General features: G+C 44.8%; 1 protein-coding gene across 2 annotated transcripts in view; it reads left to right on the forward strand.

Moving 5' to 3' along the window:
• The window catches only part of grk3 (G protein-coupled receptor kinase 3), a 283814-nt gene that overhangs the window by 173740 nt on the left and 85537 nt on the right, over nt 1-24537 (forward strand). For both annotated transcript variants that reach the window (XM_085961459.1, XM_085961460.1), the window contains exons 4-8: nt 8572-8673; nt 10463-10537; nt 12940-13001; nt 16823-16874; nt 23510-23601. In XM_085961459.1, the coding sequence (XP_085817585.1) occupies nt 8572-8673; nt 10463-10537; nt 12940-13001; nt 16823-16874; nt 23510-23601 (383 nt within the window). The remainder of the gene's footprint in view (nt 1-8571; nt 8674-10462; nt 10538-12939; nt 13002-16822; nt 16875-23509; nt 23602-24537) is intronic.

Consider the following 24537-nt stretch of genomic DNA (forward strand, 5'->3'; position numbering starts at 1 on the left):
TGGTATTTATCCTCCACATGAGCAGTATTCTTAGTCCCATGTGCCCGCTCAGTTTCCATATCCCTTTATTCCCCTTTCCTTCAACCACTCATCGAACCTGTTAAATGTTGACATTGCCTCTACTTCAATCACTAACTCTGGCAGTGCATTCCACAGCCTCACACACTTTCTTTCACAAGCTCCAATCTTGCCTAAATCCAATTGGAATAACACCAAAGCCTCTGTTGATCTACACAGATTCCCTGTAAATAGTGGCAGGTGCAGTTTAGTTGTAGACGTCACCCAGAAAAACCTGCAGTTACTGTTTTACGAGCCACTGTGTACGTGCTGTCTCACAGAGAAGCTTCTTGAATTAAAAATGATTTTGCTGTCTCGGTATTTATTGTCCATTTTTTTGAGTTATTGAAGGAGGCTGTGTTCAGTACTGCAGAGCTCTGCCTTTTGAAGGTGACTTACTTGGAGGTGGACGAGCGCACCAACCACACAGCTCCTCGACAGTCTGTCCGGTCCTCTGCAGAGCCGCCACCAACTGGTTCACTATAAAAGGGCAGGAATCCTCCTGTCACCTGTCCATAGCATAGCTCCATCCCACATCGAATAAAGCAAAGGAATCCTCATAGTCAAACCTGCACCTTCCTCCCATTCCCAAACCATTAACATATGCACCCACACTTCCTTTCCCTGTTCATGCACAAACAGAACAGTGATGGCATTCCAGCAGTGATTTATTACAAAAAGGTCACTGTCCACTACTTATCACTACAGCGCTTCTCTCCTAGAAACATGTGGCAGGGAGGGCGTGTTTGCGGGGAAGAAACGCGGGAAATGCCAGCAACGCGGAGGTCCTGCCAAATTTAACGTCAGGACATCATTACCATTTTTTCACTCCGTTTCCCGCCCGGCAGCTGGCTGGCCGGCTGTCGGATGGGAAAGCCTGCAGTAGAAGGCCGCTGCCAGGGATCATTAGGGACAGTTCTTCGGAACCGGAGACATCGTGGGCAGGGGGGCGGTGGGGGGGTGCGGCGGCGGAGTCAGACCGGCAATCGGTTGGGCAGAGGTGACTAGGAAAGATCAGTGGTTTGGAGGGGGCGGCAGTGGAAGGGGATCGGCCGATCGTGGCAGAAGGTTTGCTTGAGGGACCGGGTGAAGCACTCCTGCTCCTCCTGGCCCACAAGCACTGCTGGGTCCAGCTGCTCCCGCCTACCTTTAGGTGCCGGGTTTCTCGAGCCCTGGGAAACCCGGCCCACCAGCATTAAATTCAATTGGCTGTCAAAATCTGAGGAACGCAGCCTTATTATCATATTATAATCATGGACCCGTCGCTCCAGAGTGGGTTACCCCAGCGCCTCCAAACCAGCCGTGGTTAAAACGGAAGTAGCCGTGTTTGTGGGGAGTTGGGGTCGGATTTTGAATATTTGCCGATTTAACTCCCCAATCATCTCCCACCCGTCATGGGGCTGGTGGGGTGGGTGCTAAAATTCCCCCATGGTGTTTGAGGTGTGCAGCTGCCTATTGTAGTGCCCTTTCTAAGTGATAAGGAGACTGGGCAGAGGGCTAAGATGTGCCTCTGTTGCACGGTGATTATGGCCCTCAATCACTTTGAGCACCGACCCTGGACGGTCTCTGCTGGTGTCGGGACATCCTGGCTCAGTTTGCCTTCAGGCTCTTAAGCAGTCGTCATGGGGGTGAACAGAAGAGTAGCATGGAAATGCTGTTACCTTGAGAAAAAGCCAAATCCTCCATCTCAACCATGTTACCATGCCGTCCTCATTTGGGCTACCTCATCAGTAACCATGCTCAGTGATGGGAGGACAGTATAATCCGAAGCCTGGATAGCAGCTGCTTGAGCTGTCATTGTGGCCTCTTTGGCAAGAGGCTGCACTGTAGATAGCTCTAGAATTGCCACTCCACCCAAAGCTACCTGAAGGTCCTGCAAGCTGACCGTCAGCATTTCACTCATGCAGCTGCTGGATTTATCCCTATTTGGCGCAAATTATTGGAAGCTTCTGGGGAGATCCACCAGTGATTCCAACAACCTATTGTGCTCAGAAAGCTGGGCCGCAGAGATGTGTGGGGGAGAGAGGAAGGATTACCGCACCCTTTGGTACGGAGCTCCCTGCTCTTTATCCATCTGCTGCTGTTCCTACAATCTGTTCCCGTCCACCCATGCTTTGTGACTCGCCAGCGGTGGACCACGTTTGCTGTCTGTCTATACTTTTTCAGGGAGGACGTATTTGAGCAGATGCGTGGATAAGGTATGTGCAGTTCTAGGTGTACTGCTGCGACTTCTCACGGTGCGGCGTCCAGGAAAGCTCGGGAAGAGCCAGCTCCGGAAGCCTGAGAAGATCCTGCATAGACACAAAAAGGACGTGTTATAAGAAGGAACTGAGAATGGGAGTACTTAATTTTCATAAGCAAGCACATCACATGGTGTGAGTTCTTCTGAAAGGATGTTATATTGCAGTGTTCAGGAATGAGCCTTGTGATGCAAACCCCATGCCAGAACTAGCCCTCCAGCTTCATCTCTCCAGCTTCCTCCAGGCTGTGGAAACTTTGTATTGAAATAGCCGCTTCTCGAATGAGGTGAGATTCCTGATCGAGGCCCCCCCCCACCCCACGGTGCTGCACAGTCATCAGCTGTGGTCAGATACAGTTACAAAGGCCATTGGCAGAAATATGGAGCTGGTTAGACAGAGAAGTGGATCCTGCGGATGAAGTGACATGCAAGATTTGGAGCGGTCAGCAGTGGGCATGTTTGTACTGGGAGAATGAGTCAAGGAAGAGCGAAAAACAGGAGGTATTCAAAGGGATACAGATGGTGAGGGACAGAATACACTGAAGCACACCTTTCACTGATGCTGAGCATTACATACAAGGGCTGATAATGTCCTGGTGCAGCAGTGTCTGGAATATTGTGCATCAGGCACTGGTTGTATCTGCAGGGCAAAGAACTGATCTAATTCTCTGTACTTTCATGGCTTAGTGCACAACGTATTGCAAGTGCATTAATAGAGCTCTTAAGGGCTGCTGAGAGAAATAATTAAATAGTTAAAGATAATCTGGTTGCATTTGGGAGATAAATCTTTGAATTTTTTTAAATTTTCTTTTTAACTCTAATACCTTTTAATTTTTTTCAAATATTTGTCATCCTTGCCAGAGGCTGCATTAGAAGCGAAAAATAGTTGCTGGATAGGGGAATGGCAGTCCAATAGCAGCCCAGTGTTGAGGCACAAAGCAGAGTCTGTAGCCTAATTATGAAGTTGCACAGACTCTGACCCCTACTTGATGGCTGGCGAAGTGTTTGTGCTGTAACATGAGATGAATGCAAGAAGGGCACACTGGGGCACCCTCCTCACATGACAGCAAGAGACCATGCCTAGCAGAAGGTGGCGGGCAGGCTGAATGCTGTGTACATATCTGTGTAACCCAGGGACTGATGCAGCAGGAAATGAATCACCTGGCAAAGGCCATCCAATAGAACCATGTACCACATTGATGGGGCAAGATTACAGAACAAACGGGAAACTGTTCAACCTCCGTCACCTCCAGTCCAGATCCAAGGTCGTCCCACCCTCTGTCGTCAAATTACAGTATGCAGTCGACACTTGCATCTGCGCTCACTCGGAGGTCGAACTCCAAACCATCGTCAACACCTTCACCGAAGCGTACGAGAGCATGGGCCTTACACTAAACGTCCGTAAGACAAAGGTCCTCTACCAACTTGCCCCCGCCACACAGTACTCCCCCCCCCGCCCCCCCCCCCCCCGCCGATTATCAAAATCCACAACAAGGCCTTGGACAACGTGGACCACTTTCCATACCTCGGGAGCCTACTGTCAACAAGGGCAGACGTCGACGACGAAGTCCAACACCGCCTTCAGTGTGCCAGTGCAGCCTTCGGTCGCCTGAGGAAGAGTGTGTTTGAAGACCAGGACCTCAAACCCAGCATTAAGCTCATGGTCTACAGAGCAGCAGTGATACCCGCCCTGCTGTATGCCTCAGAGACATGGACCATGTACAGCAGGCACCTCAAAGCACTGGAGAGGTACCACCAACGCTGCCTCCGCAAGATTCTGCAAATCCATTGGCAGGATAGGCGCAGCAACGTCGGTGTTCTTGCTCAGGCTAACATCCCCAGCATCGAAGCTTTGACCACGCTCAATCGGCTCCGATGGATGGGTCGCATCATCCACATGCCTGATACGAGATTCCCAAAACAAGCGCTCTATTTGGAGCTCCGGCACGGCAAGAGAGCCCCAGGTGGGCAGAGGAAACGCTTCAAGGACACCCTCAAAGCCTCCTTGAAAAAGTGTAACATCCCCACCGACACCTGGGAATCCCTGGCCAAAGACCGCACAAAGTGGAGGAGAAGCATCCGGGAAGGCGCTGAACACCTCGAGTCTCTTTGCCGGGAGCAAGCGGAAGCCAAGTGCAAGGAGCGCACGTCAACCCAAGCACCCCACCCACCCGCCCCTTCAACCACTGTCTGCCCCACCTGTGACAGAGACTGTAGGTCCCGCATTGGACTAATCAGTCACCTGCGAACTCATTTTTAATGTGGAAGCAAGTCATCCTCGGTTCCGAGGGACTGCCTAAGAAGATGACAAAGTGCTGCTTTTCAACCTGCATTGCTCACGTATGTCAATTCTCACACATTACATGTGATGCATACCCATACTTCAGCAGGGCACATATACAAGCTGCAACTTACTTTATAGTAAATCTTACAAAAGCTGGGTGGGAGGGTATGCTGTGAGGAGGATGTCGTGAAACTCCAGTACGATTTGGACAGGTTGGGTGATTGGGCAGAAACATGGCAAATGCACTATAATGTGGATAAATGTGAGGTTATCCACTTTGGTGGCAAAAACAGGAAGGCAGATTATTATTTGAATGGCAATAGATTGGGAGAAGGGGACGTGCAAAGAGACCTGGGTGTTCTTGTGCACCAGTCGCTGAAGGTAAGCATGCAGGTGCAGCAGGCAGTTAAGAAGGCAAATGGTATGTTGGCCTTCGTAGCAAGAGGGTTCGAGTACAGGAACAAGGGTGTCTTGCTACAGTTGTACAGGGCCTTGGTGAGACCGCACCTTGAATATTGTGTGCAGTTTTGGTCACCTTACCTGAGGAAGGACGTGCTTGCCATGGAAGGAGTGCAGCGAAGATTCACCAGGCTGATACCTGGGATGGCAGGAATGACGTATGAGGAGAGATTGTGTCGATTGGGCTTATACTCACTGGAGTTTAGAAGATTGAGAGGGGATCTCATCGAAACCTATAAAATTCTGTCGGGCCTGGACAGACTAGATGCAGGAAGGATGTTTCTGATGGCCGGGAATCCAGAACCAGGGGTCATAGTCTAAGGATAAGGGGTAAACCATTTAGGACTGAAATGAGGAGGAATTTCTTCACCCAGAGAGTGGTGAACCTGTGGAATTCTCTGCCACAGAGGGCGGGTGGAGGCCAGTTCATTAAATATATTGAAGAAAGAGTTGGATATATTTCTGACGGCTAAAGGGATCAAGGGATATGGGGAGAAGGCAGGGACAGGGTACTGAATTTGGATGATCAGTCATGATCTCATTGAATGGCGGAGCAGGCTCGAAGGGCCAAATGGCCCACTCCTGCTCCTATCTTCTATGTTTCTATGTAACTCTCAGTTTACAAGGGCTTCACACATCAAACCATTGTAACACAGCTGTGATTGCTTATTGACACACAGGATGGACTTCAGATTAGGCATATGACAGTCCATCATTGACATCTTATAGTTTAGGATGTGCAGCAGTGCAGACAGTCATGCTATTCAGTGGGAAAGGAGATAAAAGTGTTGACCATGTTGGCTGATGGATCAGACAGCTCTTTGATCTGTGAGCAGTACATTAACTGACGTTGCAGTGCTAGCTGGCAATGACCTACAAGCATATCGTTGAGAGTAGTGTCGTCTCTATGTTGCTTGATGCAGATGGCAAAGATCTGCACCTGGCATCCGGCAGACAAACGGCAAACTGAGGCAGTGGTCTGAGGCCTGCTGATCTCTGGCATCCTTCATTCATTTTATATCAGCTAATCCATGAAGTACTTGAGGCACTTTGGGAGCAAAAATAAATTCTCCCTCAAAATTTGTCTGAAAAAAATTTGAAAAATTGAAATATCACTCGCCGTGTGGGTCATAATCTCCCAAAGCAGATGGCCCACCCATTGTCGAAAATTCCTGATTTTTTTTTATTCCATTCAAATCAATGGAATGAAAGTCAGGCAAATTCTATAATGGGTGGACGAGCCAGTCCACCGGATTACCGCCCAGTCAACGAGGATGAAAATTTACCCCAATGTCATGTTAGAAGTGAGTATATTTCACTTTGTCAGTGTTGTCAGTTGTTACGTTGCTGCAGGTTGTTACTGGGCTGTGTGGGGAGTGCTTTCTAGTGTCTGCCGGGGCTGTTCTCTTTCCCAGCCTAGGCTGTGCTTTTGCACAGTCTGGGCTTTGCTTCCCTCAGTTCAGACTCTGCTGTCCCTCAATTTGATCTTTCCTCTGCAATCTGGCCTCTGTCCCATGTTGGGTCCCAGCACCCATGCTATGATGTACTACTACTGTTTATGTAAAATGTCCAGCGTTTCCACCGATTTTTAATTGTACTTAGTCCCACCTTGCCACTTTTTATCCGTAACCCTGTAGTTTACTCATCCTAAAGTACATGTCTAACTCCCTTTTAAAATCTTTTATGGAATTAGCTTCCACCACCTTTTCAGTTAGAACATTCCAGATCCCAACAACTCTGTGTGTAAAAACTTCTCCTCATCTCTCCTCTAGATTTTTTGTCAATGATTTTGAATCTATGACCTCTAGTTATTGATCCACTCACCAGAGGGAATAATTTTTCTCTATCTACTCTGTCAAAACCTCTCATCATCTTGAAAACTTCTATTAGGTCACCTCTTAACCTTCTCTGTTCCAAGGAGAACAATCCTAACTTTTCCAACCTCTCCTCATAACTGAAGTCCCTCATCCCTGGTAACATTCTTGTAAAGCTCCTCTGTACCTTTTCTAAGGCCTTTACATCTTACCTGGTGTGGTGCCCAGAATTGTCCACAATACTCCAGCTGAGATCTAACCAGTGATTTTATGAAGTTCTCGCGTGATCTCTTTGCTTTTATATTCTAGTCCTCTATTTATAAACCCAAGTAACCCATATGCTTTTTTTAACCACCTTATCAACTTGCCCTGCCACCTTTTAAGGATTTGTTTATATGGACACAAAGTCTCTGCTCATCTACACTTTTCAAAATCGTGCCTCTTATAGTCCTTTCCATGTTAGTCCTCCCAAAGTGCATCACTTCACACTTCTCTGCCTTGAACTTTATCTGCCATGCGCCTGCCCATTTCACCATCCTGTCCATGTCACCCTGAAGTCTATAACTATCCTCATCACGATCTACTACTTTGCCAGGTTTTGTATTAACTGCAAACTTTATAATGCAGCTCCCTACACCCAAGTCCAGGTCGTTTATAAAAATTGAAGAGTAATGGACCCAAAACTGACCTTGGGGAATATCACTGAAAACCACTTCCCAGTCTGAAAAACATTCATTCATGACCACCCTTTCCTTCCTGTCACTGAACCAATTTTGTATCCATACCACCACTTTCCCCTTAATTCCATGGGCTTGATCATCTTAATGAGCCTCCTGTGTGGCACTTTGTCGAATGCTTTCCGAAAATTCATATATGCAACATCTACTGCACTATCTTGATCAACCTTCTCTATTACCTCACCAAAGAATTCAATCACGTTAGTTAGACACGATTTGCCTTTAACAAGTCCATGCTGGCTCTCCTTGATTAACCCATGCCTTTCCAAATGAAATTTTATTTTGTCCCTGACAATGGTTTCCAATAACTTCCCCACCACCGATGTTGGGCTGTGACCTGTAGTTTCCTGGTTTATCCCCCTCTCCTTTCTTGAATAATGGTATTTCATTAGCAACCCTCCAGTCCTCTGGCACTACTCCTGTATCCAATGAGGATTGAAAGATTGTGACCAATGCCTCTGCTATTTCTACCTTTGCTTCTTTCAGCAACCTAGGATACATTCCATCTGGACCAGGTGACTTACCAACTTTCAGTAATGCTAATCTTTTTAGTACATCTCTATCTATTACTATCCTGTCCATAACTTCCCTTTCTTCTTTTAATGTAACCTTCACATCATCCGCTTCCTTGGTGAAGATAGATGCAAAGTACTCATTTAACACCTGTCTGTGCTGGTGTTTATACTTCTCACGAGCCTCCTCCCATTCAGTCTACCTCATCGCAGCCTTTCAGCATATCTTTCTATTCCCTCAAGTCCTTCCTTCCCATTCACTTTCAGTCTGACCCCATTACACAGTACTACAATGACACACTAGATCTTAACCCCTTTAGGTTGTTAGTAATTTTGTGAAAAGTAATACAACCTGCAGTATTCTCGTGAAATTACTCACATGCAATAATGTCTAAATTGTATGCAACTTCAAATAATGTTCAGTTTAAAAGACATTATTATAATAATTAGTAATATTTTTCCATTGCAGATAAAAGACTATGAAAAGCTGGACTCTGAAGAAGATCGTTTGTGCAGAAGTCGACAGATTTATGACAAATATATAATGAAAGAACTACTGTCCTGTTCACATGTGAGTTTGCTTTTTTTTAAAAAAAATTACAGTTTTTGTAAACTTTATATTTATACCTTACACAAGGATCTGAATTCTGCATTTATATCACATGTGGGGTCTGTAATTCATAGAATCATAACAGCACAGAAGGAGGCCATTCGGGCCCGTCGAGCCCGTGCCGGCTCTCTGCAAGAGCACTTCAGCTCGTCCCACTCCTCCGCCCTTTCCCCGTACCCCAGCAAATCTTTTTCCTTCAGGTACTTATCCAGTTCCCTTTTGAAGGCCACGATTGAATCTGCCTCTGCCACCCTTTCAGGCAGTGCATTCCAAATCCTAACCACTCGCTGCGTAAGAACGTTTTTCCTCATGTTGCCTTTGGTTCTTCTGTCAATCACCTTAAATCAGTGTCCTCTGGTTCTCGACCCTTCTGCCAATGGGAGCAGTTTCTCTCTTATCTACTCTGTCTAGACCCCTCATGATTTTGAACACCTCTATCAAATCCCCTCCCAACCTTCTCTGCTCTCAGGAGAACAATCCCAGCTTCTCTAGTCTATCCACGTAACTGAAATTCCTCATCTCTGGAACCATTCTTTGAATCTTTTCTGCATCCTCTCTCAGGCCTTCACATCCTTCCTAAAATGCGGTGCCCAGAATTGGACTCAATACTCCAGTTGAGACCGAACCAGTGTTTTATAAAGCTTCGTCATAACTTCCTTGCTTTTATACTCCATGCCGCTATTTATGAAGCCCGGGATCCCGGATGCTTTAATAACCGCTTTCTCAACCTGCCCTGCCACCTTCAATGATTTGTGCACATATACCCCCAGGTCTCTCTGTTCATGCCCCCTCTTTTGGATTGTACCTTTAGTTTATATTGCCTCTCTTCGTTCTTCCGACCAAAATGTATCACTTCGCACTTTTCTGCATTAAATTTTATCTGCCACGTGTTCACCCATTCCATCAGCCTGTCTATGTCCTCTTGAAGTCTATAACTATCCTCCTCACTGTTCAGTATACTTCCAAGTTTTGTGTCATCTGCATACATATATATAGGGAGTCGGTATCTGTATTTATACCAGACATAGGAGGGTAGACTTTTGGGCTCCGGTGAAGACTCCCGCGATCCCTGACACCAACCCCCCCGCGATCCTCTACTCAGACCCATGCCCCAATCCTGATCCCCGACCCATCCCCCGGTCCCGATCCCTGACACTTAACCTGAGGCAATGGCCCAAACTTGGAGTGCTCTTCACCAGCGGGCTCTTCATGCTTCGCCGGAACATTGAAGTGTGGCTAGAGACTCAATATCTGGAGAGCCTCGGCCTCGCCACTAAGGTGCGAACTACGCCACCCAACCCTGCAAATTTCTAAGCCTGGGATTTATCTATAGAAACATTGAATACAAAAACAAAGAAGTGTTGGTGAATCTGTACAAGTATTAGTTAGGCTGCATTTGAGGTACTGTTTAATTTTGTGGACATGCAATTCAAAAAATAGAAAAATATAGAAAATTGGAACCATAGTGAAGATGTATTGTAGATTGACTGGGATGTTACCAGGAATGAGAGGGTATAGTTATACTGAGAGACTTGACAAATTAAGAATTGATCTTCTGTAGTATTTAAAATTTTGAAAGGGCTTGATTGGGTAAATAGTGAAAAATTATTTCCACTGGGTCAGTAAATTGGTTAACAACGGGACATAAAATTAGGATTAGTGTTGGAAGTTTTTTTTTAATACTAAGGGCTTTTAGATGTGTTAGTATGAGTGAGATGCTAATATAGACCCATTACTTGTTCTGTTGCAGCCATTCTCCAAACGAGCTGTGGATCACGTGCAAACCCACTTGGCCAAGAAGCAGGTGCCGCCCAGTCTCTTCCAGGTAGGCCCTGATTAGAAAAGCTTTATATGGCACATCTGCCTAAAAGCAAAAGGCAGCCGATGGGAGTCATGTGGGCCTCTGTGCTTTATGGTACATTCAGTAGTTCCTATGCTAACCATCCTGGCATGACTTCTGATATTTTATTCTAACTACTGTAAAATATGTTGCATATATCTTCCTTAAGACAGGATTGAATGACCTGCAGATCTTTTACGCTATATGACCCTAACATTGGAACATATAATGTGATATTGGGTATTAGGCACCAGTGCCTGGCGTTATGGGGTGCTGAGGCCGACTTGACACCCGATGCCCAGTGCATCTGAAAGCACTGAGAACTTGCACACATTGTATGCGCTAGGCTCATTAAGGTCCCAATTGGGCTGGGGTACGAATGCGGTCGGAATGTCTGAGTAGCACTTCAGAGGCCTAGATCCCATACAAAACAGGTTCTGCAGGGGAGCTCTTCCCTTATGTTGGGTCTTTGCTTTTAATGTGACCTGATTCATTTGGACTTGATATGTATTTTTTCCATCCATCATAGTGCTTCTATGCTGTCTAGCTGTTTTGAGCTGAGACAACTTAATGCCAGCTTTTAAAGCTGTAATCCATCTGGAATCTCGCCTTTTTTTCCCCAGGGATATTTTATCGTGTGCTGCCTATACGGGTATTCAGTGGGCTTCTCAATTTATGTACAGATTTTGGAGGAGCAGGATGCCAGACATTCAATTACAATCCATTCTTATGCTGTCATCTGTGTGTACGGAGCCAGAAAAAGAGGAGCAAGTGATGCCACAGTTGTTCAGAGCCTTGGTCAGATCCCATCTGAAATACTGCATTCAGCTTTGGGCAGTGCACCTCAGGAAAGATATATTGGCCTTGGAGGGGGTAAAGTGTAGATTCACCAGAATTATACCAGAGCTTAAAGGATTAAATTATGAGGACAGGGTTGCATAAACTTGACTTGTATTCCCTTGAGTTTATAAGCTTGAGGGGTGATCTAATCGAGGTGTTTAAAATGATAAAGGGATTTGATAGGTTAGATACAGAGAAACTGTGTCCTCTGGTGGAGAATCCAGAACAAGCGGGCATAATCTTAAAATTAGAGCCATTTAAGAGTGTAATCAGGAAGCAGTTTTTCCATACCAGGGGTAATGGAAATCTGGAACTCTCTCCCCCAGAGGCTGTGGATGCTGGGTCAATTGAAATTTTCAAGACTGAGATCAATAGATTCTTGTTAAGTAAGGATATCGAGGGATATGGAGCATAGGGGGTCAAAGGGATTTTGACGTACAGGTCAGTCATGATCTGATAAAATGGTGGAACAGGCTTGAGGGGCTGAATGGCCTACCCTTGTTCCTACGTTGCTTTGGTGGGACTTGGTGCCCAGCAATAATTGGCCGGGGTCAGTATTGTGTTTGTAGGGCAGGTGGAGACCCGCCCTGCTGCCACGGCCGCAGCAGGACTCAAATTTTGAACCTTGTATTCCTCCCCCAGCCTTTTCCTTGACTGCACAATACACACCGAGTATCAGCTGATATTCATGTCCTCCTGGGACTGTGTGTTTTGTTTATGACCAGGTACATTGTATGGCCACCATAGCAAAGGAACCAATATGTAAGAGCAGGACAAGCTGTGCTGTTAACGGTAGAGCCAGTACTTATTTGCTGACAAATATTGTAGATTAAATCAAACTAAATTACACTTTCAATCACATTTTATCAACCAAGGGGACACATTTGTTGAGCCTAATGGGCTACTCCTGTTCCTAAAAATTCTTATTATTTTTATAATACAGCCATTCTTATAATGCTCCAACAGTGGTGTGAATGGCAATGATCTCCTGTACGAATGGTGTTTAGTTTGTATTTATATCAGTGCTTCCTCATCCCCAGATTTTTGTACATTTTGTTATCTTCCCCTCTTTTTCTTCTCCTATGCCATACAACATTCACTATCCAAAAGGCTCGGGAGGTGGGATCAGTTCCTGGAAAATTCCCAGTGCAGGAGAATAGCTATGGTTAAACTTTTCCCCCAAATTACCACTCTCTTCCCGCCCCACAATAGTGTAGGGTGTGGCCTCCAGCCACCCACACCCCACACAGTAGCATGGCTAGAGGAATTTCCAGTCCAAAGTCACATTCCTCCTACTGTGTTTTAAAACATTATGCATCAATTTTTGTTTTTAAATGCTGTGTAATGTCCATCAACTATAAAGGTTTGTTACTAAGCTAAGAGGATGCAGCTGGAGTTCACAAACTTCTATTTTTTAGTAGTGTATGTGTACGATGCTGTGGTTCATTTATGACGCTTTCACAGATGCACACGAGTACAGCCTGTGGATATTCCAGCTCCAGCAACCTGTTCACAATCAATTTTTAATTGTCATTTCTTTCTACCAGCCATACATAGAAGAGATCTGTGACAGTCTACGAGGAAAAATTTTTCAGAAGTTTATAGAGAGGTATGTTTGGTGCAAGTATACTGGTCTTTACAAAGCTAGCTACTGGGTGTATGGTGTTTAGAGAAGGTATGTGCTGTGCAAATGTTGTTTATGGAAAGGTACGTGCTGTGTGAGTGCTGTTTATGGAGAGTTGTGCAAATGTTGTTGATAAAATGGTACTTGTTATTTGAATGCTGTTTCTGGAAAGGTACACACTGTGAATGCTATTTATGAAAAGTTATATCCTATACAAATGCTGTTTATAACGGGTACGTGCTGTGCCAATACTGTTTATAACAGGTATGTGCTATGCCAATGCTGTTTATAACGGGTACGTGCTGTGCCAGTGCTGTTTATAACGGGGTACGTGCTGTGCCAATACTGTTTATAACGGGTATGTGCTGTGCCAATGCTGTTTATAACGGGTATGTGCTGTGCCAGTGCTGTTTATAACGGGTACGTGCTGTGCCAATACTGTTTATAACGGGTATGTGCTGTGCCAATACTGTTTATAACGGGTATGTGCTGTGCCAATGCTGTTTATAACGGGTATGTGCTGTGCCAATGCTGTTTATAACGGGTACGTGCTGTGCCAATACTGTTTATAACAGGGTATGTGCTGTGCCAATACTGTTTATAACAGGTATGTGCTATGCCAATGCTGTTTATAACTGGGTATGTCCTGTGCCAGTGCTGTTTATAACGGGTATGTGCTGTGCCAATGCTGTTTATAACGGGTATGTGCTGTGCCAATGCTGTTTATAACGGGTACGTGCTGTGCCAGTGCTGTTTATAACGGGTATGTGCTGTGCCAATGCTGTTTATAACGGGTATGTGCTGTGCCACTGCTGTTTATAACGGGTATGTGCTGTGCCAGTGCTGTTTATAACAGGGTATGTGCTGTGCCAGTGCTGTTTATAACGGGTATGTGCTGTGCCAATGCTGTTTATAACGGGTAAGTGCTGTGCCAGTGCTGTTTATAACAGGTATGTGCTGTGCCAGTGCTGTTTATAACAGGTATGTGCTGTGCCAGTGCTGTTTATAACAGGGTATGTGCTGTGCCAGTGCTGTTTATAACGGGTATGTGCTGTGCCACTGCTGTTTATAACGGGTATGTGCTGTGCCAGTGCTGTTTATAACAGGTATGTGCTGTGCCAGTGCTGTTTATAACGGGTATGTGCTGTGCCAGTGCTGTTTATAACGGGTATGTGCTGTGCCAATGCTGTTTATAACGGGTATGTGCTGTGCCACTGCTGTTTATAACGGGTATGTGCTGTGCCAGTGCTGTTTATAACGGGTATGTGCTGTGCCAGTGCTGTTTATAATGGGTATGTGCTGTGCCAATACTGTTTATAACGGGTATGTGCTGTGCCAACGCTGTTTATAACGGGTATGTGCTGTGCCAATGCTGTTTATAACGGGTATGTGCTGTGCCAGTGCTGTTTATAACGGGTATGTGCTGTGCCAGTGCTGTTTATAACGGGTACGTGCTGTGCCAATACTGTTTATAACAGGGTATGTGCTGTGCCAGTGCTGTTTATAACGGGGTATGTGCTGTGCCAATACTGTTTATAACAGGGTATGTGCTGTGCCAACGCTGTTTATAACGGGTATGTGCTGTGCCAGTGCTGTTTATAACGGGTATGTGCTGTGCCAGTGCTGTTTATAACAGGGTATGTGCTGTGCCAGTGCTGTTTATAACGGGTATGTGCTGTGCCAATACTGTTTATAACAGGGTATGTGCTGTGCCAGTGCTGTTTATAACGGGTATGTGCTGTGCCAGTGCTGTTTATAACAGGGTATGTGCTGTGCCAGTGCTGTTTATAACGGGTATGTGCTGTGCCAGTGCTGTTTATAACGGGTATGTGCTGTGCCAGTGCTGTTTATAACGGGTATGTGCTGTGCCAGTGCTGTTTATAACGGGTATGTGCTGTGCCAGTGCTGTTTATAACGGGGTATGTGCTGTGCCAGTGCTGTTTATAACGGGTATGTGCTGTGCCAGTGCTGTTTATAACAGGGTATGTGCTGTGCCAGTGCTGTTTATAACAGGGTATGTGCTGTGCCAGTGCTGTTTATAACGGGGTATGTGCTGTGCCAACGCTGTTTATAACGGGGTATGTGCTGTGCCAACGCTGTTTATAACGGGTATGTGCTGTGCCAATGCTGTTTATAACGGGTACGTGCTGTGCCAACGCTGTTTATAACGGGTATGTGCTGTGCCAGTGCTGTTTATAACAGGTATGTGCTGTGCCAGTGCTGTTTATAACGGGTATGTGCTGTGCCAGTGCTGTTTATAACAGGGTATGTGCTGTGCCAGTGCTGTTTATAACAGGGTATGTGCTGTGCCAGTGCTGTTTATAACGGGGTATGTGCTGTGCCAACGCTGTTTATAACGGGGTATGTGCTGTGCCAACGCTGTTTATAACGGGTATGTGCTGTGCCAATGCTGTTTATAACGGGTACGTGCTGTGCCAACGCTGTTTATAACGGGTATGTGCTGTGCCAATGCTGTTTATAACGGGTATGTGCTGTGCCAGTGCTGTTTATAACAGGGTATGTGCTGTGCCAATACTGTTTATAACAGGTATGTGCTGTGCCAGTGCTGTTTATAACGAGTATGTGCTGTGCCAGTGCTGTTTATAACGGGTATGTGCTGTGCCAATGCTGTTTATAACAGGGTATGTGCTGTGCCAATGCTGTTTATAACGGGTATGTGCTGTGCCAATGCTGTTTATAACGGGTATGTGCTGTGCCAATGCTGTTTATAACAGGGTATGTGCTGTGCCAATGCTGTTTATAACAGGGTATGTGCTGTGCCAATGCTGTTTATAACGGGTATGTGCTGTGCCAATGCTGTTTATAACAGGGTATGTGTTGTGCCAATGCTGTTTATAACGGGTATGTGTTGTGCCAATGCTGTTTATAACAGGGTACATGTTGTGCAAATGCTCTTTACGGAGAAGTATACACTCTATGATTGCAGTTTATAGAAATTGTGGAAATTCATGAGGCTGAGGATGGGATTTGGTTTGGCTGCAATCACCAACTGACACTTATTGTCCAGGTTCACATGAAGAAGATAGCAGAGGGATGCTGCCCAAATAGTCCAGTTTGAGTCACCTACTTCAGGAGAGAAAGGATAGTGATAGAAAATTGCTGAAAAATTATGCAAAATACATACAAATCTGATGATAACAGATTCAAGGCAATTTCTCAGCCCTCTGGTTCCAGTGTTTGACTGCTCGAGCAACATTCTGTAGCTAACTCCTTGAATGTGAATGAAAGCAGTGGCCAGTGTAGTGTGGATATACAGGACAAGGAAGGCAATATGTTTGATTTCCAATCTGTGGTTGCTGACCTGATAATCAGTTGGGGCAGCCGTTGTTACATACAGTCAGCTTCAGCGCCCCTGGGCTAGTAAGGTAAAAAAAAAATCAATGGGGTTCCGGTTCCTGCTCCTGATTGCTTTCAGGTAAGCCCCCGCTGGAAATTGCATGTGTTGACATTAGAGGAGAAAAGTATTGTGCTTGGCTGAGATGCCTTCCACAGATGACACCTTGTGACACTGTCGAGGTCACATATGAGGGATGTTATTTTTGGCAAGTTACCATAGAGGACTTGATACACGTGCAATTGTTCCCTATCAAGTGTCAGTGTCTTTGAGAGGAGAGACAATGGGAAACATTAAAAAGAAACTCTGGACTTCACTGCCATGATCTTCCTTGATCTCAGATGTAACTGTCCTTTATGGGTTTTATTGCCTCGGTATCTCAAATACAGCAGCAGTTTCTGTTGTGATCCAGGGACTTCTCACCAATTCTCGCCTTTGATTTCTTTCACAGTGACAGGTTCACTAGGTTCTGCCAGTGGAAGAATGTAGAACTAAACATCCATGTAAGTACACTGTTTATTGTTGAGCCATTTGTACTATTGTTAAAATATGGTGCTTAAATTGCTTTTTACATCAGTGTTCATGACCTGCAAATTTGAGGGTTTGACTTGTGAATTAGTGGCAGTGTTATTTTGCTGTCCAGTATAAAAGTCGTGCATGTATATACTCATATTATGTACAGTTTTTATGCTGCCCGTCCTTCGGATAAGATGCTAAACCAAGGCCTCACCTACTTGTTCAGGTGGATATTAAAGACCTCCTGGCACCATGAGAAGAGGAGCAGGGAGTCCTGACCAACATTCCTCCTGAACCAACACTATCGAGAACAGATTAATAGTTCATTTATCTCATTTCTGTTAACAGGATCTTACTGTGCACAAAATGGCTGATGTGTTTGCCTACATAGCAATAGTGACTACACATCAAATTAATTCATTGTATGTAAATGATTTAGGACATTCTGAGGGACACGATAAGGTGCTGTAAAAATGCAAGTCATATTTTTCTTTACTGGTTCTATTTAATTGTATGATACTTGTGCTGACTATTTTTGAGTATTGTCTTCACAGAGAGCAGTAGCGAGCTGAATTCAAGCTATATTTGCCGTAAGCTCCTTCAAAACACAACTTCCTGCTACTTATATGAAGAAGTGTCAGGCTTACCATCTTCTGGGAATCTTTGGGGTTGTCTTGAATTTAGCACGAGTACTAATCCTGTGTCCAATTTCTCTACTTCTGCTAGTACCGATAACCCATGTTTTTGCTGCCTGTGAGGCTACTGATTTCTTTATATCAACAACGCGGCATGTGCCATAGCATGGTAGGGTACAGGTTCTTTACTCTCTCAATCTCAAGATCGGCTGGCTGGTCAGTTGCTAACAGGCAGTATATCTGCCTAGCTCAAGTATCATATTACGGAGTTTACCACAGCCAGTTCACTTTGTACCAATCTTCCATCATTTGGCATAATACCTTGAAGCCAACTCTGCTTACCATCCCAAACCCACCCCAAGTAGGATAGGCACCAGTTGGTCATAGACAGCTGAGAAGTGTGGGTTTCACCCCTCACTTGGTAGACATAATAGATACCAGGAACTCCTTGCAGCATAGTGAGCAACACAACTCGCCACAAAATGTTTGAGATTATGAATACTGTCTATGCCTGGTAGATCATTTGGAGTCCACATCTTCTAAGTGGATCGGTTTATTAAGACTTTTAACCTACACCGCACATTACACTGGCTTTTCCAGCCTCCATACAGATGGGTCCTTACTACAGCTCATTTTGCTGACTGCCAGGTATAGTGCTCATTCTAACTCAGAGGGTACCTTTACAGATTTCTTTCAAGATTACTGGACTTGTATGTCATTGTTTAGCACAAAGGGACCCTTTAAACCACAAATGAAGACAACTTTATCCAACGGGAAAATAATTTAGGATAATTTCTGTGTAATTGCACATCCTTGCAGATGAATGAAATCCACTGATCCCGTTTCATCTCCCTAATGATCCTCTTAGCCTTACAAAACATTGAATCATAATCTACTTTCACAGTAGCTCTTGATTGCTGTGAAGAGGTTTCAAGTTTATTTAGAGGCTTTTTCCATTCACCTAACGGCTCCAATTCCTTTCACAATACCCATAGCAGGAACCTACTTAGTGGATGAGTGGCGAGCAGACTCTGCCTCGAGTTTGTTTGTGATTTTTGCTCTAGAGGCTAAACAGTCAATGGCCACATGATCGGCCATCAAGTTGATACTATTGGCAGTCACACAAACTGGTCTCGGGCTTTGTGGTTAGTTTTGTGGTCTTCACCACACGGACTGCGATAGTTCAAGAACAAGGCCCGCCACCACCTGCTCAAGGGCAGCTTGGGTTGGGCAACAAATGCCAGCCTTGTCAGCGATGCCCACCTCCTGAGAATGAATTCCAAAAAATACTCTCCCTGTTGGTGAGCACCTTGGCACAATCACATGTACCAAAGCCACTCCAACTTGATGGCAATCCTTTGATGACAGATAAGAACTCTTCATGAAGAAAGTAACCAGCCAGTGGTCAGACATTGGACAATGACGAATGTGCCAAGCCTTTCACAACTACGTGATCAATTGGTGTGCCACTTTGAGGCCTATTCTGATGACACATAATTGATGAACTTTGGAAATGAAACGGGGAGCACCATTTATAAAAGAATATGCACCGCCTTAGTTGTTTAAGGTCTGCCACTTTCCAGTCACTTATATGGAGCAATGAACAGTCATGGAACAATTCTACCAGATCATTAGAAATGTACCGATAGTGTTGCGGAACCTTGATGCTCAGAAAATCCAGCTCCTGAGGAAATGTGCATGGATCTCACAAGCCAAGCATCAGGCAAGGATAGCCAACCACATCTCTACTTCAATTGCAAGTAGGTGCTGCTCAGTGATCTGAAGCATGGTTTGGGCCCTGTTTGTATCTGAGATCATAAGCCTTTCAATTGCTTCGTAACTATGGAATTTTAAGCAACGGGTCACTGATCAATCACATGTTTCCAAAGAAAAAATGTGATCTTGGGCTTGGCTAAAGAGAGGCTAGACCTTTGAGAGGAATACATATACTTCCATGATGGAATGATCTTAACGGTCTTTTGAGCACACAAGTTTCCATCCTCTCTCTAACCCAGACCCCAAACCATTGCATTCAAATGAGTACCACAATTTGCTTCAAGATCCCCACCGGGATGCCCCTGAAGGGCACATGATCATTACCTTGCCTTTGCCCCAGTTGCAACCGTGTGCTTACTCAGAAGGGGCCCACCATTACTATCTAACTCAGTCTTCCACCAAGAGATTGCCCTCTCTGGAAAAAGATTTTGCAACCCATCTGTCCTGCAGAAACAGGATTTCAGGACCACTCATCTGGAAACATTCTGTTGCTTCTTGGTGGGTTCACTGACAGGCCCGTTCCTAGCCCTGTCAATTAGTCCATTTTTCCCTGGATGAGATGTACTACTTTAAGAGGGCCTCCCTCTTATCAATTTACTCCCAGAGTCGGGACCTGACGATTTTAGTGAGCACTTCGCCATAAGTACCAGACAATCATTGATACACTACAGATTTGATTCCACAGTAGAATTAGACTGTTCAAAGGGTGTCAGAGAATAGGAACTCAATGCCTGAGACTTGGTTACCAGAGGCACCATGAGTTGAAGTCAGCACCCAAGGTGTGCTATGGGCCCTTTCCATCACACACCGGTGCTACGAACTTCATTGGTGGGTGTTATGAAAGAAAGGATTGCAGTTATTGGGCCAGTAATTCCGGTCCCAACGCGTGAGTACGGACGGGGTACTCACGCGTGGGCCCGTTGGAAGTGCCGGATTTCAGCATGCACAGCGCATGCGCGGGAAACCGGCATTTCCTCCAAGGGGTTCAGAGGTCCAACGCGTGCGTGCAGGACTCTGCGCGCACGCGTTGAACTTCCTTCTTTTTGACAGGTTTGCCCATGTGTAAGGGCCTGAACTTTTTAGAAATGTAAAAAGGAGACGTAAGGACTTGATTCTTTAAGGTAAGTGGTCTATTATTTAAAATTATAACATTTTTTCCACAGCTTTATTGTTTTTAAGGACTTTACAGTAAGGTAAGTTTATTTTTAGACCTGCTTTCTTAAAAAATTATTTTTTTCAAAAATTTGATTAATTGTTTAAAATAGTTTTTTAAAGTTATTTATAGTTCATTTAATTAGTGGGATGTTTTTTAAAGTTTTATTTAAAGTTTAAGTAGTGTTTTGGGCGCCCATAGTTTTCATGAGTTTGACAGTTCTTACTATCAAACTCATGAGTGAAGTTTACCCTCCCCTGATTGGCTGCCCAGTGCTCACCTGACCCCAGCCGGCACATCGCACTGGATCAGGCAAGCACAGCGCGCCGACAGCTGAACCGGGCCAGTGACAGGAATTCCAAGCAGTCCCAGGCTTCAGCTGGGTAAGTGCACATCGGGGGCTTGCACGCGCGGCAAGCCCCCGATCCTAATTTCTGGGCCATTATTGCATCTCTGAGAAATGTATGAAAGCAGTTTACATATAATGAATTACTTTGTTGTGCAGGCAGACGAAGCAGCCATTCGTGCACAACAAGATCCCAACATAAATGAGAGGAATGACCAGTTAATGTTTTTTTGTCGTGTCAGTTAATGGAAGAATGCTAGCCAGGATACAAAAAGAACTTCCTGCTCATCTTTTAAAAGTGTCATGGAATCTTTACGATCACCTGAAGCCCCAGAATAGGCAGATGGGGTCTCATCCAAAGGACTGGCAGCTCTGGCAATGCAGCACTTCCTCAGAAAGAACATAAGAAATAGGAGCAGGAGCAGGCCATTTGGCCCTTCAAGCCTGCTCTGCCATTCAATAAGAACATGGTTGATCTGATCTTGGTCTCAACTCCACTTTCCTGCCCACTCCCCATAACCCTTGACTCCCTTATCGTTCAAAATCTGTCTATCTCCACCTTAAATATATTCAATGACCCAGCCTCCACAGCTCTCTGGGGAAGAGAATTCCAAAGATTCACGACCCTCTGAGAGAAGAAATTCCTCCTCATTTCCGATTTAAAAGGGTGCCCCCTTATTCTGAAACTATGCCCCCTAGTTCTAGATTCCCCCACGAGGGGAAACACCCTCTCAGAATCTTATACGTTTCAATAAGATCACCTCTCATTCTTCTAAACTCCAATGTTAATTGAGGGATAAATATTGGCCAGGACACCGGGGATAACACCGCTGCTCTTCTTCAAAATAGCGCCTTGGGATCTTTTACATCCACCTGAGAGAGCAGACGGGGCCTCGGTTTAACATATCATCTGAAAGCAAGTCACCTACTTACAGTGCCACACTCCCTCTGTACTGCACTAGTGTCAGCCTAGATTATGTGTCCAATTCGTAGAGCTTGAAACCACATCCCTCTGACACAAGAGGCAGAAGTTCTGTTAACTCTGCAATCTGACACTTAAGCAAATGCAATGCAGTTGAACTTGTAAACATCCATACTCTACTGCACATGAATATCTTGGGGTGGGGCACTAAACCATCACTATAATTTCTGAAATCCCATATTCTTCAGCATACTTTCTACATATAAATGCAAGTTTTTTTTTATACTGCAGTCTCTGCTGTCACATGTGGTTCATGAATCTCCCATTATTAATTATAGAAAGAATTCTCTCTGTAACACTCGTCTTATTATTATACTTTAATAGAACACACATTGTTTATGACTCCATCACTAATAAAGAAACAGCATAAAGGATCCTCTCTCTAACACACTCCTCACTGTTGATCTCTGATAACATATGTAGCTTATGCTTCCCTCATAAACAGGAAAACCGTATAACATCTTTTCTGTGATGTAATTTCTTTCACAGTACCCATGTACACACAGGTTTAGGGGTATAGTTATAACCTAAATAACGTAATCACAAAGCTTCACAAGCATCAACTTTTCCTTTTAAACAAATTGCAACATCAAATAGTTGTATACCTAAAATGCCGATTTTTAACTCCCTCCACCCAGTTGAAACCGTGCGGTTAAAATCTTAGCGATGGACTTACCTCAATTCCCATTTGCTGCTTTATTCTCTCCCATATTTTCATGGGCAGCTGAGGTGCCCGCCTGAAAGATGAAATTGTGCAAATGTGGGTCCAATGATGTATATAGGACTCCCGGCAGCATTTTAACGGCCTACTGGGTGGAGCACTCATCATGGTCACTCTGCTCAGTAAAATCTGGCATAGCAGCAGAATAGGCCTCTCAAGGCAAGTGCTAAAATTATTCTTATGGGGGTCAGAAGAAGCATGGCTCCTCGGGATTAATGTGGGCCGCAGCTGTCCGTGCACTCTAATGCCCCCCCACACACACCCTCCCCAAATCCAGGGCCTGTCCTTTCCCGGCTAGGTTAGCCTCCAGGCCGTGCCGTATTGCACCAGCCCAGTGTTACTGAGCTGTATCGGGACGCCTGTTGAGGGTGTATGACTCGCTGCAATATGATCCTTGAAATCAACCGAGTTGCCCATCACAGCTCTTGGACGGTTGGCCAGATATTAAAATCCACCCTGTAGCGTGATCCAGATGAATATAGCTTCAAGGGGCAGGTTAAAAAAAAAAAAAATGTTAACGTAGCAAAATCGTGGCAAGATAAGATCGGGTTTTATTTTGCATTACAGGTTGTAGCTACTCATGTCTATCTCAACCAATGGGAGGGAGTCACATTAGATATACACACCTAACCCACACTCGAATTGAGCCAACATATCCCCAAATTGCTGGTTTTACAGTATATCTGATCCCACTGATCGCAGCTACAGGGAATAATACTTGCATTTATTGAAACGTGCAGGAAGTGGGAGCTGTGTTCAAGGGATTTTGCAGTTGGACTGTGGTCAGAGCCTGGTCTTACTGCTGAGATAGCTGAAAGGACAGGTGCAAGTTCATTAAAAAAAAATGTCTGAACAAAACGTATAAATTTGCATAAAACATTGAAGAAAAAACATATTTACGACACACTTTTCGACATGATTGTTGTTGAGAACGCACCTATTGAACGGCATGCCGGTGTGTTTGTGCCAGTCAGTGCACTGGAGTAATGGTATTTCATTTACTTTGCAGCTAACTATGAATGACTTCAGTGTACATCGAATAATCGGAAGGGGAGGATTCGGAGAGGTGTATGGATGCAGGAAAGCTGATACTGGGAAAATGTAATTTTATTCCTACTTTCAGTATTTAGTTCCAAGAGCTTCAGTTTTAATTCACCTTCTACGTACAAGATAGCACACAGGCTGGAGTGTGTTACATGGAGGATTATAAGTGAACTGGAGAGTGTGACTGGATAATACCTAGGCTGAAGTTAGTACATGCAGATTAACACATGGGCTGGAGTGCATTAAATACAGGGTAATACTCAGGCTGAAGTGTGCTCCATGCAAAATAGGGGCCAGAGCAATGTTCCCATTAAGCTGCGTAACCGCGCAGGAGTCTGGAGTTCCTGCGCAGGCCACTGAACGGCTTTATAATTGAAATAACTGTGGATGCACAAGAAATTGAATGGGCCGTGCAGCCCCTTAAAGGGGCCGTGCACCCAAAAAAATTAGCGGAAACATTGGGCCAGAATACATTACATTTGGGATAACACGTAGGCTGGATTGTTTCAGCCACAGGATAATACACAGATTAGAACATACTGAAAAGCTGTTGTATACAAGCTGCGTAACAGTTTTTTGTTCTCTCCAAGCAGCCTTGGCTGCTTCCCAACTGAGGAGTCAAAAAATAATCTGCTCACAGGCCTGGTACACCCATGTGGCTACCGCTGTCTAACCATCTGTCTCTGTGTGAACAAAAGCATAAATTGTGCCACAGCTACACTTTTTAAAATGTGCTCCTCGTTACCCCCCCCCGCCCCACGACTCGACGTTTTCTATTTGACAACTCGGCCAAGATCGAGAACCAGCAGCATTTGAGCAATAGTGAGTATATTTTCTCCTGGCACAGTGTGCTGGTATGCCCAACATTTCCCCAGTGTTCTCCTCTATCTTACAGATTCTGAGTGTACAGTGAATTTCATTCACATTCACTCTACCTGAATTGCTTTAAAGGAAAAATAATTTTCTTTAGCAAATGTGAAAGGACAACTGCAG

This window comes from Somniosus microcephalus, chromosome 19, assembly GCF_052327205.1.
Source record: "Somniosus microcephalus isolate GS21.2 chromosome 19, FLI_Smic_1.0, whole genome shotgun sequence".
Lineage (NCBI taxonomy): Eukaryota > Metazoa > Chordata > Chondrichthyes > Squaliformes > Somniosidae > Somniosus > Somniosus microcephalus.